The sequence below is a fragment of the Acomys minous genome (assembly GCF_964271855.1).
Source record: "Acomys minous genome assembly, chromosome: 3".
NCBI classification, from domain to species: Eukaryota; Metazoa; Chordata; class Mammalia; order Rodentia; family Muridae; genus Acomys; species Acomys minous.
The window spans coordinates 96,182,547-96,199,318 of record NC_140485.1 but is presented as its reverse complement, the minus strand read 5'-3'; the positions used below and the strand labels follow the sequence as shown (position 1 = coordinate 96,199,318).

Here is a 16,772-nt window from a genome sequence, read left to right as displayed (position 1 = left end):
ACGCTTTGTGTTTTATAACAGGAACACGTGCCTAGCTTACCTTTGTGTGTCCAGACCAGACATGGATTTGTTTTTTGGGAAGGTAGCATTTTTCAGGTGGCACAGACGACCGTAGATTAACACCAACATCCTGAGGTATGTGAAGGTAGGACCTGCCTTGATAGTCATACATTTCTTTAACTGAAACAAAACGTAAAAGAAAGCCATAAATAAACAAACAGAAGTCACAGTTATGCAATCTGTATTCTTAAACTAGCGGCAAATGCTCAGCTCTACCGGCCATTTAGAACCTTAGGTAATAACATGCTGATCATGTTAATGTTGGCTAAACGGAAGCTCCTAGAATTCCTGCTATCATTACAATGAGAGGTAGGAATTTAGAATTTCCAAACACCTAAGAGGTGTGAGGGGAGAAAAGACGATACTTGGGTCTTTTGAGTCACTGCTACAGAACTGAGGGTGACACAGGCCAAGAAGGGAGCCAACAAAGAGCAAGTGTGACACTCCGTCCCTCCATCTTCCCACCTCTCACCTGTGGGCTGCCTTTCCCCTGCCTGTCCCCATTTTCACTGCAAACTTCACAAGACAAGTTGCGTGGGTGGCAGGCTGTCACTCCTGTGACACCAACACTGCTTAAAGAACCCTCAGCTCACACGTAAGACTATAAACATGTCACTGTATAAAATGTACGCCATAAACTGCAGCGTTCGTGCCACACAAAGAGCTTCGCACTGTTCTAGACACATAATGACTGCATTCTGGAAAACAAAGACTTTCACTTTTCCTACCGTCATCCTTAGCGTGTATGTATACGTTTGGATTATGTTTGATTAAAAAGCTGCTATCAAGTGGTTGGTTTGACTTCATTAACAATCACTAAATGAGTTCTAGCTTAGCATTAGGACAGAATTTCTAGCAGCCTCTGAAATGGCCCTAAATGTTCATCTGCCACTTTGTACAATCTATTCATGGAAAGTGGTGTCCTCAGCACCGATGGCCGCAAAGTCAAAATACTGATCGAGTCTGAAACACATAGAGTGTGTTTCAGAGACATAGAGTCTCGACCTCCCACAGTATCACATATTCAGGCAAGATTTAGTTCTTATGTAAAAGTCAGTAAGAACATTGCTTTCATTAGTATGAGAACTTGTTTGAATCTTTAAAAAATGGTAAAATTTATATGCCAAAATTATAAAGAATTAATTAACAGGTAAGCGTTTAATTTGTACACCACCTTTCTATACCTACCACCACTATATATACCAATGACTAGAAACATTTCTCAGGGGAAAAGGAGTCATAAGTGAAAAAAATGTAAGCAGCTGACTTTCTCTCCTTTCCTTTTTTGGTTTTGATTTTTTTGTTTTGTTTTGTTTTTTTGAGACAGGGTTTCTCTGTGTAGCCTTGGCTATCTAGTAACTCATTCTGTCGAGCAAGCTGGCATCGAACTCGAGACCGCCTGCCTCTGCCTCCTGAGTGCTGGGATTAAAGGTGCAGCCAGCACGGCCTGGCAAGCAGCTGGCAGCACGCCTGTCCCAGGTTAGGAGTTCAATAAACGCTGCCAGTTTCTGCTTATGGTTTTAAGCACCATAACCACTAACCAGACTCCGTGGACATAAACTTGAAGTTTGTGAAACCATTTATAAATGGCCCCCTGAGCGTAAGGTCCTGACGTGGGACAGCACCAGGACGGAACCACGCACTCGCTAAGCCTCTGGCCATCGGCAGGCACTCTCCTAACTGTAACCATTCCCAAGGAACCCGTGCACCATAGTGCATCTGTAAGCCCAGTGAGCTCGAATCTGCTCATAGATATAGAAACAGCTCATTCTTTAAAGGCAAACGTACTAGATGATGATGCTGATTCACGAGTAATTGGCTATAAGTGGCACACCTCAGGAACCAACTTTGTTTTAGCAAGGAACTTACGGATCATTTAAGTTTCTTCTTTACTCATTTAAAAAAAAAATCCACTGATACTTAAACAAAAATTATTCTGTGCTTATCTTTAACTCATGCTACATTTTTCCTTTTAGTAGTATAAAGTCTATGGTGATTTCTGTAGAACAGATATTGTTCATAAAATAATGGTTACATAGCGGCAGCCAACGGTAAGAGCAATTGGTATTATACAAAACGAGAAAAACCCCAACAGATTTTCATGAAAGAAACTTATATTACCATGTAAGATTGTCTTCTCCTCCCCAGGTTTCTCTTCCTCCTGTTTGCCTTTTTTCTGCCTCTTTGCTGTGATTTCATCCAACTCCTTTTGTTCTTCCTACGAAAACAAAGAAGTAACTTTAAAATTAGTGTCTGAAAGTCCCATCGTGCCCACTGTTGGTTATATACTCTTTACAACGAGGTTCACAAATGTCTCCTAGGACAACAATGGCAAATCTTCCATGACCAGAGATGGACTGCCTGTTATACAGGTTACAAGATGGCATTTAACACATGCGCAACAATATTTTTAAACTGATATATACTGGAACACCTATAAGTAAATTGAACATGTGCTAATTATGCAAATGAAAAGCCAAGCCATCAGAAAATTGGTATCAGAGAGGCTACTGAGTCTTAGAACACCATGTTGTTTTCAGTGAGTCGCTTTTACATGCTATAAACAACAAGTACGGATTTGCGACCAGCTCTTTTGGGGAGGTCTGGCAAGAGACGACAGCAGCACATACAGATGTGAGGAACAGCTGGGACACAAGCTCCGTAAAGGCGGGGCTTTCTTGATTTTGTCTATCACTGTGTTCCAGAGATAGGAAAGAATTCTGTAGTTTTACTTTATAAAATTCACAGAAATTTAAAAAATAATATTGATGAAACTTAAGAATTTAAAAATAAATTAGTAAGTAAAGTCCACTAGTAATTCTAGATGACAGCGAGCTGACTCTATATTGGAGCAGGGATCAAGGGCAGCAAGCAGGGCAACCTAGGAACATTAGTAAGGGAAATTTTATTTAAAAAAATCGGCCCATAGTCTACATTAGGCAAAAGAGCATAGGAGAAAACACAACAGAAAACAAAAAGGTAAATACAAATACTACAAAGAAAGGCAAAGAAAATTCTATTTTCTCAGTCAGCTAAGGCTGAGAGATTTTGATGAGTCCCGGGTTCTCAAGGGAAATCACACATTTACCAACACATAACTGACAGAGACACGGCACGCAGTGGAACTGACAATGAAAACATCAGAGCTTACTTCTGAAGGTTTGGCTACATCTTTTTCATCCACATATTTTGCCCATGGTCCCAAGAAACCATCAATATTAGATGCATCATTTTCTTTGAACTTTTTCCTCTTTTCTGTTTTCTTCTGACCAGTTTCAAATACAGTTAAACCTACAGTGACAACAAATATAAGCCGTAAGTAAGCACGCCTACTTTCTTTTGAAATATCAGCAATATATGACTTTATATGGTTAAACTATGTCTAAGCAACCAAACCCAAAAGGTCTGAATCTGTTATGCAGACCTACTCTTGCCAACAAAAAGATATTTATTATCATTTATTAAATGTATTGTTATTATTAGCTTAAGAAGGAGTGAGCGAACAGCTGCTGTTGGTAGGAGAGCCAGGAAGTAAGGCACCACACCAGGTTTCTAGTCTTCAGCTTCTGAAAGATGGAAGACAGAAGCTGGGGGAGGTGCTGGGGAGCAAGGAGCTGCTCAGGCCGGGCACCTTCTTATCGAGTCAAACACCAGCACTGGTGGGCTTTTTGCTTTGTTTTCAGAGACAAGGCCCAAGTAGCTTAGGATAGCCTTAGCTGGGATTATAGGCGTGTACCACCATGCTCAGCAAAATACGAGCAACCTCTGGAAGCAAAAATAAACTGTAGCTTATCACTTAAGGATGGAATTAAACTGCATTAAATGCTTAATAACTTATTTTTAATTCATATGTATATACAACAGTAAAATTAAACAGTGTTTCCTAGAATCTGGTATTACTTCTGTATGATTTCAGTCTACACTTGGCCTCTAATATCAAGCTTTTAATTTTGATTTCATCAGCAGGCTAAGGCTGCATACTGTTTGCACCCAAGAAATTCACAGAAATGTTTGAGTGTCATGGTCACAAGCTAAGGATCCAGTTATATAGAGAGAGGAAGAGAAAAGAGCCAATCTATATGAACTCAAAGCAGTTCCCATTGGGTTCTGTGTTACAACAAAGCAAAGTAAAATTCTATCTTAGTACTGATTAACACATAAGGTAGCTTCATAATAAAGGGCTATCCTTGTATAAGTAGATCATTTAATTTTAATGGCATTTTAGAAATAAGATTCCAATATTCTGATGAACTTTGTGCAAAGGTGGCATTTAGGCTGTGATGGCTTGTCTTATTCTAAGTACTAAGTGAATATGAACATAAATATGTTTTAGAAGTCATATTGAAAATCTGCTATTACAGCACCATGTCAAAATTGTTTTAACAGACACCTACTATAGAATTTTTCTAAAATGTAGCTTGACAGCTGAAAGGCCAATTGTCAAAGTTAGCTATGCATTAGTTGTAATTAGAATATTTGAAGAGGTGGGCATGGTGCCAGGTACTCAAAATAACCGCGAGATGAGTGCCACCACCTTCCCGACGAGACTGGCCGAAAGTGAGCAGCAAACAGCAACCGTCCTAAGCACTGCTGCTCTAGCCCGTATCACTCTATTTCCTCAACTTTCACCTACTTCAAAGGTCTTACCTTGATTCTTCTCAGCTTCTTCCACAGAGCCAATATACTTAGCAGACACTTGATGGTTATCTAATGAAGGGTCCAGTGCATAGCCTGAAAGCAAGAGGGACACACGAATGACCGGCCCCTCTTGTACAACTCATGTCATTACTGCCCGCAAACACCCACTTCGTATTTTCCTTTCTAGAGAACAAACATCTGTCTCTAAGGGTCAGGCTTTCCTTCCTGGGTTCTACTTCCATTTACAACGCTTAAGCCACGTGTCAGGCTGGACCATGAAGACCCGAGAAGAGGAAGCAGAATCTCACAGGACGAGTCTAACACTCACTGCAGCACCACAAGCCTTTCTAGTTGTGATTCAAAGTTCAGTTTCAAAGCCTCCCAGAGTTAAGAACACATGTGCACGATGTGTTCAGAAAGTTAGGAGTTGCTTCCTTTTCCGTCCTGTTGATGGATGCTCCAGTTATCACATTAGTTACTAAACTGAGAAAGAAATAGGGTAAGAAGTTGTATATGAGATATAGCTATTATTTGGAAAATATCCTTCCTAGTAAGAGTAGTCTTAAATCTTAAAATATGATTCTTAAAGGCAATTCCTGATGTTTCTGTGGCTATCTGCTGGCATATGAAGTCTTTCAACCAGTCACACAGGCACAGCTGCAAGCATTTGTGGTCCTAATTGATGAAAGGGAGGCCCCCCCCTCCAGCCCGCCCAAAAAAAAAAAAAAAAAAAAAGAATACACACACTCAGATTAGACTTTTCTCAAAGGGATGTTCTATGATATGCATTTTTGATAATGCAATGTATTCATAAAAGTGAGCCAGATCACCCGTCTATATCCTGCAGCCCATGAAACAACCAGGAAACACCACTGTACTTTCCAAAGGCACATACCAGGAGGCAGATTTAACCTTGATTTTTATTTTTGCAGCTGAAGATTGAAGGGGATTTCTTTGGGGAAACATAAAAAAGATTTGTTACAAAGTGTACCTTTAAAAGAGGCCAAGGGTGCAGTGTTCAAATTACCCTTACAATATGCGGGCATGGAACCAGCCATCTGGATATTAGCTTATCTGCATATAGCCTTCTGTTTTCCACCATTACAGTACGTTCTTAGCCAGAGGAGAGAGCTTGTTGTTAGAAATGTAGCTTTGGAGTAGGATCTCTGAAACCACAGGCTCAAATACCATGAGTTACTTTAGGTTTTTAAGGGTATAAGGATAATATTAGTGTTATAACCATTTTAACAATGGCTACCAATAGGAAAAAAAGTAAACTCCACTGAAAACTCACAATTGGAAAGAAGCTTTAAGACCCATGAGAATACTTAAGATCTACGAGGTTTGTATATGAACTATGTAATAAGAGAAGACTTTTCTGTAATCTCTGCTATAGAAAGAGATTATGAGCCACAGACTGACTAACTGATGATCTGGCTTCCTCCTATGAACACTCTGGGATCTTATGAGGACTGATGTTCACCAAGCACTTATTTGGTGGTTGACTTGGGGACACTAATGTGAACCCATGTGGGGAGATGCTCTTTCCCTGTGTTCCCTTGGACCACTGAGACCACGGTGCCATGCAGCACATCTTGCACTAGGTAATGTTTGACACACAAAATGTTGCACATTTTGGGGCTGTGAGCCTTCACCTTGGCCTCAGCCATTTCTCCAGCCTGTACCTGAGTTCTTTTAATGAGACTTTTAGCGGTTTATGGAGAACTCAGACCAACATAGTGCTATCTTTAAAAACTGCCACCTCAAGCATCCAAATTTACCTAAAGTATAATGAAAATGAGACTTGTAAATACAAATATGAATGACACTTCATGGTGCTGCAGGGGAGCAGGGGTGTTCCTGGTCATCCTTGCGTTGTGTAAGCAGCAGTCCCCAGCTCCTCTGGCCAGTCTTGTTCCCAAGGAGAGAGTTCCGTGTTAGAATCTTCCCCAGCACTTCCACCATCCCCACAGCTGCCTTGCTCCCTAGGCGATGAGTCCATTGCGTTATCTTCCTTTCACAACCAAGGGAGACTACAACACGTAGACAACATCCTACTACAAATCACTACAGGCAGAGGCACAATGCAATGGCCCCTTTATTGATTTATCTACTTATCTATTTATTTAGAGACAGGGTCTCTATAGCTCTGGCTGTCCTGAAGCTCACTCTGTAGACCAGGCTGTCTTTGAACTCACAGAGATCCACTTGCCTCCGCCTCCCAACAGCGGAGATTAAAGGCGTGCAAACACAAGAATGGCTCTTTGCTTATTCTTGCTATAGAGCAACTTGATGCTAAATACAGTTAGAATTTGTTATTGTTTTTTAATCTTGCTTGGTTATAAAAAGAGACTTAAGCTATCTAAATTATTATATATGGTCCCCTTCCCAAATCTATTCAAACAAAATTTTAAGTGTATCTTAGTAAAGGCTAGAATACATCAATTCACCAGTTAAATTTCTGTTTCTGTGTGTGTGGGTGTTCTGCATGTCTATGCATCATGTGAGTGTCTGATGCCACAGAGGTAAGAGGAGGGCTTTGAATCCTTTGGAAATTAGACTTACAGACAGTCGTAAACTACCACGTAGGTGCTGGAAACTGAACCCAAGTCCTCTGGAAGGGCAGACTGGGTTACCCCCATCCCCCACGACAGGGTTTATCTGTGTAGAGCTGTCTGTCCTGGAACTAGCTGTGTAGGTCAGGCTGGTCTCAAACTCAGAGGGATCCTCCTGCCTCTGCCTCCCAGTGCTGAGATCAAAGGCGTGCACTATCATAGCCAGCTGCAGCCGCTATCTTAACTGAGCCATATCCCCAGCCCTTATGACGTAGTGTCTAATGTGTCACACATTACTGTAGGCTTAGAATGGACTCCTTATAGAAGCAATGGATAGAAAGTCAACTTGTAACTATTTTACTGGACTAGAGGGGTCTATGAAATCTTTTAAAGTGGTTTTGGTGGTGTGCCGTCATCCTTTTTGTTATTTGTCTTTGAGACAGGATCTCATGTAGCTCAGGCTGGCCTACGCTATGCACCCAAGGGTGACCTTGAGCTACAGATTCTCAGGCCTGTACTTCCTTGGAATGCTAAGATAACAGGCGCATATGACCATATTACCTGAGTTATGCTGTCCTGGGGACTGACCCCAGCGCCTTGTATAGGCTAGGTCAGCAGTCTGTCACCTGAGCTACATTCCCAGCTGGTATGCAGTTTTCACTGTGACTGCATACTTGTCATGCAGATACATAACCTAATAATATACAGAAGGAGAAAGAAGGTCACCATGCCACAAGGAGGAGGTCATCACAGAGGAGTCATGGGGACAAGGACGGAGCAGAGGTGGGCAGGGTGAGATTAGAGGACAGGTAACAGGCCCACGGCTGGGAAGTAGGCCAGGCTAGCGCAGCTGAGCTAGAGCAGATTGTTATCTGCCCAGTCATGGTGCTTAAAGCTTATTATAAATGTAACAGGTCTCTGTCTCATTCTGTGGGAGCGAGAGCGGGCATAGAAAAAACCCCCAAGTCCAACATTCCCTGAGAGAGTGTAGTTATTTTATGCTATGAATTTGTTACTATTTACTGGCTAATATTCTTTAGTAATGAAGAGAAAACATTTGAGAAATGGTATGGATAAAGTTAAGTAGTATATACGACAATGAATGTAATTTCTCATACTATTTATTCATTGACAACTTGATCTGCACGTGATGGAGGCTTAATAACAACTCTTCACTACTGAGCATGGTAACAAGGAACATCCTGGCTTTAGGACCACAGATTATTTTCAGTACTGAAAAGAAAAATCACAGAGGATTTAAAATAAAAGCTCAATATTCAAGGACACTTCTCATCCAGTATTTATAGGTGTGGATAAGAAAGTACATTATTGCCTCTGATGAAATCTCGATGAATAAATTTAAAAATCAGGAAGACAAAAATCAGCGATGGTACACATTACTCATGCTATTAATAAAGCCCAACTTACAGCTGCTTACGTTTTATCATCACCTTACCGTATGTGGCAAATGTTCTCCTCTGCTGTTCAAACATGAAGTCATTGATATGCGCTGGCTCTGCATATCCAGAAAGCATATTTCTAGGAGCAGCCATTTGCTGTGTTCTAAAGGGATTTTCTGGTCCAAACTGCAATAGGAAGGAAAAGAAGCTTATGGAAATTACTGTACGATGTGTTTTCAACTCTAAACCATCAGAGGCTGACTGACCTATTTGGGACCATGCCTGCTGTACATGGTTCTGTGTAAATAGGCAATGGTTGATCAGCACTGTTTGCCAGCTCCTGGGACAGAAGACCACAGCTCATGTATGTCCACATGTGGATATTTATTTCAAGAGCTCCCTGTTCACGCTGCCGGAAGTCTAATTTGAAGGTGGTTCTCTGGAAAACTCAGAATTACTCTAGATATTCCTAAATCATGACTTGGGGATTCGGGGTGATCTTTTGTCAATGACAGCACTGAAACACAAATTTTGTTTTAAAAGGCATGTTTTTCATCTGCTAATTATAAGTCCTCAAAAGTAGAGACTCAGAATCCTCTACACTCATGACAGTGCCTGGAAACAGAAAATATAGACACCATTAACCAAAAATCAACCAGAATCCTAGTGGAGGCACAGGACAGAAACAAACTAAAAATTAAGTGTTTATAACAGTCCCCAAGAAGAGATCACAAATGTAAATAAAACTTATCCACTCTGAGAATTCACATTCACAACAAAACAGGGGTACTATCGCCTACTGGTTTGCAATGCTGTGGCTTTCTAACTATTTGTTTTGTACAAGGATACTGAGAAGGTAGACAGGTGCTCTTCTCTGCCGTACATAAAGAAGCCTAAGGTGCGGCATTTTAGCTGTTCTAGGACCAAATTTTTCTACCTGTACAAACCAAGACTATGGACAAACCTAAGGCAAAGGTCTCTCTGCCTTAAGCCATCCCCTAAACAGTCCACCAGAAAGCCTAACTTGTAAGACACTCACTTAAGAAGCACCACAACACGACATGCTAACTCTATTAAATAATGCCATTATAAAAGGTCCTAGGAAAATCACTGAGACGGGGCTTCAGGCTGTGACCCAGCTGCCCTTGAACTCCTGGCCATTTTCTACAGGCTGTGACCCAAGTACCCTTGAGCTCCTGGCAATCTTTCTACCTTAACGTCTTGCTTTCTTGTTTGTTTTTATGAAGAGTAAAATGAGTCTTCACATTCAGCAAAGAATGAATTTAATATTCTTCCCTTTCTTTATTACTGCTTTGTTTCACAATACAGCCCAGGCTGGCTTAGGAATTGCTATGGAAGCCACACTGGCCTTAAATCGACAATCCTCCCGCCTTCACCTATAGGCACACACCATTACAGCGGGCGCACAAGGGCGTTTATTTGTACACTGTAACACGCGTTGTTCTTGATGAAGTATTTTGACATTAGAACATCTCAGGTTACTATCTTGATGAACATCTTTTCTACGATACATTTCCAAAGCCGCACATGTAAATTCCTGCTCCCTAGCCAGCACTGCGTCTTCTCCAGACTGCACTGTGCATGGGAGATTATGAATTTAGCTGTCAGATTATTTGCATTAGAGGAAAATAAACCACTGCAAGATTGCTGTAGACTTATAACTTACAGTTCTGCTTAAAACGCCCAATGTCTACAAGGTTTTTAATTGCTATTCATTCTAAATTATAAAGAACAAAGCAAGACCTTGTGGCCCACATCTGTTCATGAGTGGAACAGAGGACTGCTGGGAGTTGCCACCAACTTCATGTACTCATGAAACTTGTTACAACGAATAGGCACCAAATCAGTGACAAGACAATGGTTAAAAGTTCCTAAGACCACGGCCTGTGCCATGACAGATCACCTCACAACAGCATCTGGTGCCTCTCGCGTCGGTAGGGGAGAGAGAATCCAACCACAGAATCCCCACTGCCCTTGATGTGCCTCTAGCATGTGTGATAAGCTACCAGCGTCTATGGGGTGATTGCCTTAGGAAAGGAGCACCTACTTTACAAGAAGCGGTAGTCCCGCAGGCTGTACACATCAGACTCACCCCGCTCTATACAGACCATCCTCAGTGTCAAGGGATGGGGAATTCTATATGGAAGCACATTTACTAAAAAAATGCAATTTACATGTGCTGCTGTGCCTGCAGCAATGTGAAAATCTAAAGAGCTTAGAGATATCTGGGGCAGGGGGCAACCAAAAATATTAAGAAGCTGTGGTGGAGGAGGGTTCATCCACTTTAGGCCACCTTAACTTCCTGGTAGCTGTTGAATCTGAAAGACACCCAATGACAATAGAAGGCAGGCTCTGCAGGGCTCTGTGCTGACTGTAACTGAGAAAGCTTCCCAGATGTCCTGGTCTCTGAATATGCAACTCTTTTAATTCTGGAATAGCTTTTTTTTTTTTTTTTTTTTGGTTTTTCGAGACAGGGTTTCTCTGTGTAGCCTTGGCTGTCCTGGACTCACTTTGTAGACCAGGCTGGCCTCGAACTCACAGTGATCCGCCTGCCTCTGCTGCCCGAGTGCTGGGATTAAAGGTGTGCGCCACTACGCCCGGCCCCTGGAATAGCCATTTTAAAAGTATATAAGCAATTTCAAATTTTCTTTTCAAGTTTTAGTAGCTAAGTGTTAAGGCTTGGATATGAGGTATCAGCATCCTCATCCCCCAAGGCTCATGTGCTGGGGACTTAGCACCCAGGTGGCAGTGATCTCTTAGGGGCTCTGGAAACTTTCTCTGGTGGAACCAAGTTGCAGAATTCACTGGACAAAAGTGGATTCTGGAGGGTATTTTGTCCCTGGCATCCTGCTCCGCCCCGCCCCGTCCCAGTGAGATGCAGAGGTTCCTCTGCCACACAACCTGGGTCTGTACGTTCTGTCCAAGTCCATAGGGCCAACCAAACACGGAGTGAGGGAAATAGAGAGTAAAAAAATATTTTGAGGGCTGGAGCGATGACTCAGTGGTTAAGAGTGCTGCATGCTCTTGCAGAAGACCTGGGTTCAAATCCCAGGACCCACATGGTGGCTCACAACCAGCTGTAACTCCAGTTCTAGGGAACCCAATGCCCTCTTCTGACCTCCACTGGGACCAGACACAAAAGTAGTGCAGGATACACATGCAGGCAAAGCACCCACAAAAATAAAAATAAAATAAAACACCCCCCTTAAGCTGTTTATATCAGAAATTTTGGTCACAGGGAAGAAAAGCAAACCAGTATACTGGGTTTAAGAGCTAATATGTTAAAGTGACTTATAGCAATTTATACCAATGTGCTAGTGAATATAGAAGAACAAGCATTTGTACATGAATATATAATATATTCACATATCAAGCTAATTAACTTGAGGGTTAAGTTTTCAGTTACAATCATATTAGAGTACACTATAGCTGGCTGCAATTTAACTCCTTATATAACAATTAAAATGTAAGAAACTATTCATATTTGCAAATAATATACTAGTAAGGGGTAATATTCCAAATATACAGAGATTTCAAACAGATCAATAGCAAGAAAACAACTGATTGAAACAAAGGACCACAATAGCCATTTAAAAAGAAGAAGAAGAAGAAGAAGAAGAAGAAGAAGAAGAAGAAGAAGAAGAAGAAGAAGAAGAAGAAGAAATGGCCAGGTAAATGAAAAAAAAAAAAAGTCCATCTGGGGCTGTAGAGATGGCTCAGTGGTTAAGAGCACTGACTGATCTTCCAGAGGACTCAGGTTCAATTCCCAGCACCTGCAAGGCAGCGTGCACCCGTCTAACTCCAGTTCCAGGGGACCCAGCACCCTCACACAGACACACATGCAGGTGAGTTGCCAATGCACATAAAGTAAAAAAGAAAACAAATGTTCATCATCAGTAATCAGAGAAATGTAATTAAAACCTCAATGAAGAACCACCTCACCTCTGCTAGAACAGCCCTTTGCTTATGAAAAAGGCAAACGTGGCAAGGTGGGAGGGAGCAACTCAGCGCCTTGCTGAAGGGAGGGCACAGCAGCACCAGAGCCCGCGCAACACAACACGGACGGCCCTCAAAGCTGAGAACTAGAACTGTCACGCGATCTAGCGAAGCTTTGACTGAGTATGTGCCCAGAGGAAATGAATGAAATAAGCACTCCCGTTTCACTGCAGGGTTATGTGCAATGGCCGAAGTGGCTGTCAACTAGGCAATGAACAAAGGAAAGCGCGCAAGCCAGGCAGGTGGGAGGCAGAAGCAGAAGAGTACAAGATGGTGGCCACTCTGATCTATGTAGTGAGCTAACACTAGCCAGGGCTACACAGTGAAGCAAAACAAGAGGGGGGAAAAAAATATATATATATATACACACACACAGAGTAGAAAACAATCCAATCTTAAAAAATATTGTCATTTGTGACAACATAGATGAACCTGGAGGAAACTATGTTACATGAGATAAGCCTGGACAAGAAAGATAAATGCTGCATGCTCTCACTAATGTATAAAATTGAAAAAAGTTGCATGATATAGTAGTCTCAGCTCTGTAGAGGAACAGCACTTATAAAATGAATATATATAAAGATATATATGGGGGATTTATTATATATTATATATCATATAATATATATGTATATACCTTATATACATTTATATGTATATGTACATATGCATTAAATGCACATATTTTATAGCATAAATATATACCATATTATCCATACAATACACATATGTCTTTAATATATATTTTATGCATATAAAATATACATAATATATTATGTATAACATAATATATATGTTATACATAATATAATAGGGAATATATTCTATATGTACATATGAGGGATTTATTAGGATGGTTTACAGGTTGTGGTCAAGCTTGTTCAACAATGGCTGTCTACAAAAGGAAGGCCCAAGAATCCAATAGTTGTTTATTCCATGAGGCTGGATGTCTCAGCTGGTCTTCAGTATACATCAGAATCCAAAAGAAGCTCCAATGCCAGTGAAGGAAATGACTTGCCACCGAGAGCAAGAGCAAGCAGGCAAAGAGCTAAAGCTTCCTTCTTCCGGGTCCTTTATACAGGCTGCCACTACAAGGTGTGGCCCAGATTAAAGATGAATCGTCCCACCTCAAAAGATCCAGATTAAAAGATCTCACTCCGAGTAACTAATTAAGAATAAAAATCCCTATAGGTATAGCTAGCCGCTTGGGCTTTAGTTACTTCTAGATGCAGTCAAGTTGACAAGCAAGATTAGCCATCAAACAAGTGAAAGCAGAACCACCAGTAAGAACCACGGTGTCGGGTATGTGTGGGTGACACTGGTCAGAGGGTGACTCTCAGTGACAGGAGGGATGAGCTTCCTGAATGACAATGCTCTGAAGGGAAGCAGCTGGACCCGCCCACCTGTGTGGAGTGATGACTTGAGTAGAGCGGGGAGAAACACTTTTATATGTGAAGATGCTCGCATGAACGTCTCAGAGATCTGCTAACTACAAGAAGGGGTTCTCCAGCTGGGCAGCGGTGGCACATCCCTTTCGGTTCTTTGTTTTCTGAACCACGGTTTCTGTGTGCAGCTCTGGTTGCCCTGGACTCACCTGGCTCTGCACATTCCTTTAATTCCAGCACTTGGGAGGCAGAGACATGAGGATCTCTAAGTTCAAGGCCAGCGTGGAATACAGAGAGTGCCAAGATAGCCAGGGCTACACAGAGAAACGCTTCTCGAAAACAAAAAAGAAAGAAGAAAAAAGGAGCTTCTCAGAAGTCTTCAGGAGACTCACTTTCTCAGCCGTGTATCATAACATGACTCGTGCTGGTAAAAATAGATTACATGAAATCACAACTAAAACTTTATGTACAAGGAAAACCCACATTGGTTTTTTTTTTTGTAGCTATTGATAAATTTTTCATTAATAGTCATGGTACCTTTAATGTCTAACACTTGTAAAGATATTTTGAAATGAGAAGAATTTACTTACTGAGTTATATTCTACAGATCAGGAAAAGAGTATGATTCAGTTTTGTTGGCAGAATAATTTTGTAAGATGTATGTGAAGTCTGACCATTACTTATAAAGCACACATCACTGTTGCTGCTGCTGACAACTCTGAGGTCAGTCTTCTCAGACGAGTGGAAAACCACAAAATTTCTAAGGCATTAATATTTATGCAGCTCTTATGGTTATATTTTTAATAGCTGCTAGCATTTGTTCTCTGAATTATATACATATATATATATACACACACACATACATATATATACACACACAGACCCTAAAAGCATAGCTAGTGTAAGGGGTCTAGATTTCTTCCTGAGTCCAGTGAATTTAATATGTTTTTATAGAAACTAATAAATAATTTATCTCTAAAAAGTTTAAAAAAGGACCTAGTTCACGGAAGAAAGCTGCTGATCTAAAACCCTGACTATGATATTTTCAACTTCAGTCTATAATTGGAGCAAATGATTCCTTGTCAATAGACAGACCATCTAGGGAAGTTCTTGGATGGAATGGAGGACTGGTATTTTACAAAATAAGCAACTTGGTTAATTTTCAGAATTAGCAAAGTCGTAGGACCGTTTCCTGCAGATTACACAGTGGTCCTCAAATGATCCTTCCAGTAACTGATGGATAATTAACAGTGATCTAGATCTGGGTGGTGTCCCCCCCTCCCTCCCCTCCCGACGTTACTGACGGCAGTGTAATCAGACTTGCTTTGTGCTGTACAAATAAAGGGTGAAGAACGCTCACCTCACAGGTTTAAGAAGTACAAAAGGAGCAAGAACATCAGCACCTCAGTTCGTGTGTGTGTGTGTGTGTGTGTGTGTGTGTGTGTGTGTGTGTGTGTGTGTATGATGAAGATAAACAGTGGGTTCTCACCCATTAGTCTCTTTTTCTGTTCTTTCCTATCACTCAGGGCCTAACCAGACAGCTCATCCTACAAACTCAATTCTGATGATAACATCGCTCCATTTAATAATTCCGTGACTCTTTCATCTATTAAAACCAAACTCTCCCCTTCGCTGCCAAATCCTTGCACCACCAGGTTTGATCTCCCTGATGACACTGCGAGGTTATGATTAAAGCACTCCCGCGCTTCGGAGCTTACGATGTAGCCCCAGCTCCTACTTTCAGCCCGTAATCCTTCCCCATAAAAGCCTACCTGCTCGGCAGTGCCCATGACAGTAGACACAACATACAATCCCACTTGCTAAATGCCCGCTCTATGCCAGCATTTCCCAGTCACACGGGGCATTAACTCATGGATCCTTGACTCAGCAAAGTAGACATGGCCTTAATTTTAATTGTGAGAAAAGACTAGGTCTTACAAAAGCAAATACACAATCTCATTCCAAATTTCACCTTGTAAACCTGGACTGTACTGCCCACTGTCCACTTCAAGTATGACTTTTGTAGAGAAACAGCTGTCTCTCCAACCAGACGCAAAGTCTCCTTAAACTGGTGAAGGGAACTGTACTCTAGAGGAAAACAGTCGAGTCTCTAGACAACACACAACACACCCCATGCACAACAGCAGGCTGAGGAGAGGGATCACATATTGTTTTTAACAGCGGATCCTCAAAAATCTAGGGACTTGACTTGAACCTAGCAAAGATCCTGGTGTCACCTTTCCAGACTCTGCCAAGTGATTTGGATTCTAATCATAAAACACAAAGTCCCCAATCTGTTATATCACAGATGATTGCTTCCTTGGCAATTACGAAAGATTCTAATTTTGCTTCCTAGTAGCACTCCTTCCTTAAGCTTTAACGCAGAGCTGGATTCCTAACACGGACAAGTTTGCAAGTTAGAGGCGGCTCCTTAGCATGAGGGAGGAGGGACGGAAGTCATGGCTTGCCAATATCAGTACAAAATCAATTCATTTACATTTAGCCTTTTGATTGAAAGTTTTAAAAATATAGTTATATGGCAGTATAACAGTTAATAATAAGTCACAATTTAGAAAAAAGCAGATCTTGTAGAAAATAAGCTGATATCAAAATGTTATGCGCCACACTGCTTTCAAATGTTCTCATCCTCTGAATACCAACAAGCACTGTTTTACTGGAGCCCCGTTCATTTGTAGGGACCACGAAGCGCACACGCA

The 16,772-nt window shown here is 41.3% G+C and overlaps 1 protein-coding gene across 1 annotated transcript in view; it reads right to left on the bottom strand.

Annotated features, from left to right (window-relative positions):
* CDC40 (cell division cycle 40) overlaps positions 1-16,772 on the bottom strand; it is a 50,306-nt gene that overhangs the window by 16,493 nt on the left and 17,041 nt on the right. The window contains exons 4-8 of the mRNA XM_084775104.1: positions 8,710-8,839; positions 4,708-4,791; positions 3,212-3,351; positions 2,182-2,278; positions 41-180 (exon numbers count right to left, since the gene is read on the bottom strand). Of these exons, the coding sequence (XP_084631230.1) occupies positions 41-180; positions 2,182-2,278; positions 3,212-3,351; positions 4,708-4,791; positions 8,710-8,839 (591 nt within the window). The remainder of the gene's footprint in view (positions 1-40; positions 181-2,181; positions 2,279-3,211; positions 3,352-4,707; positions 4,792-8,709; positions 8,840-16,772) is intronic.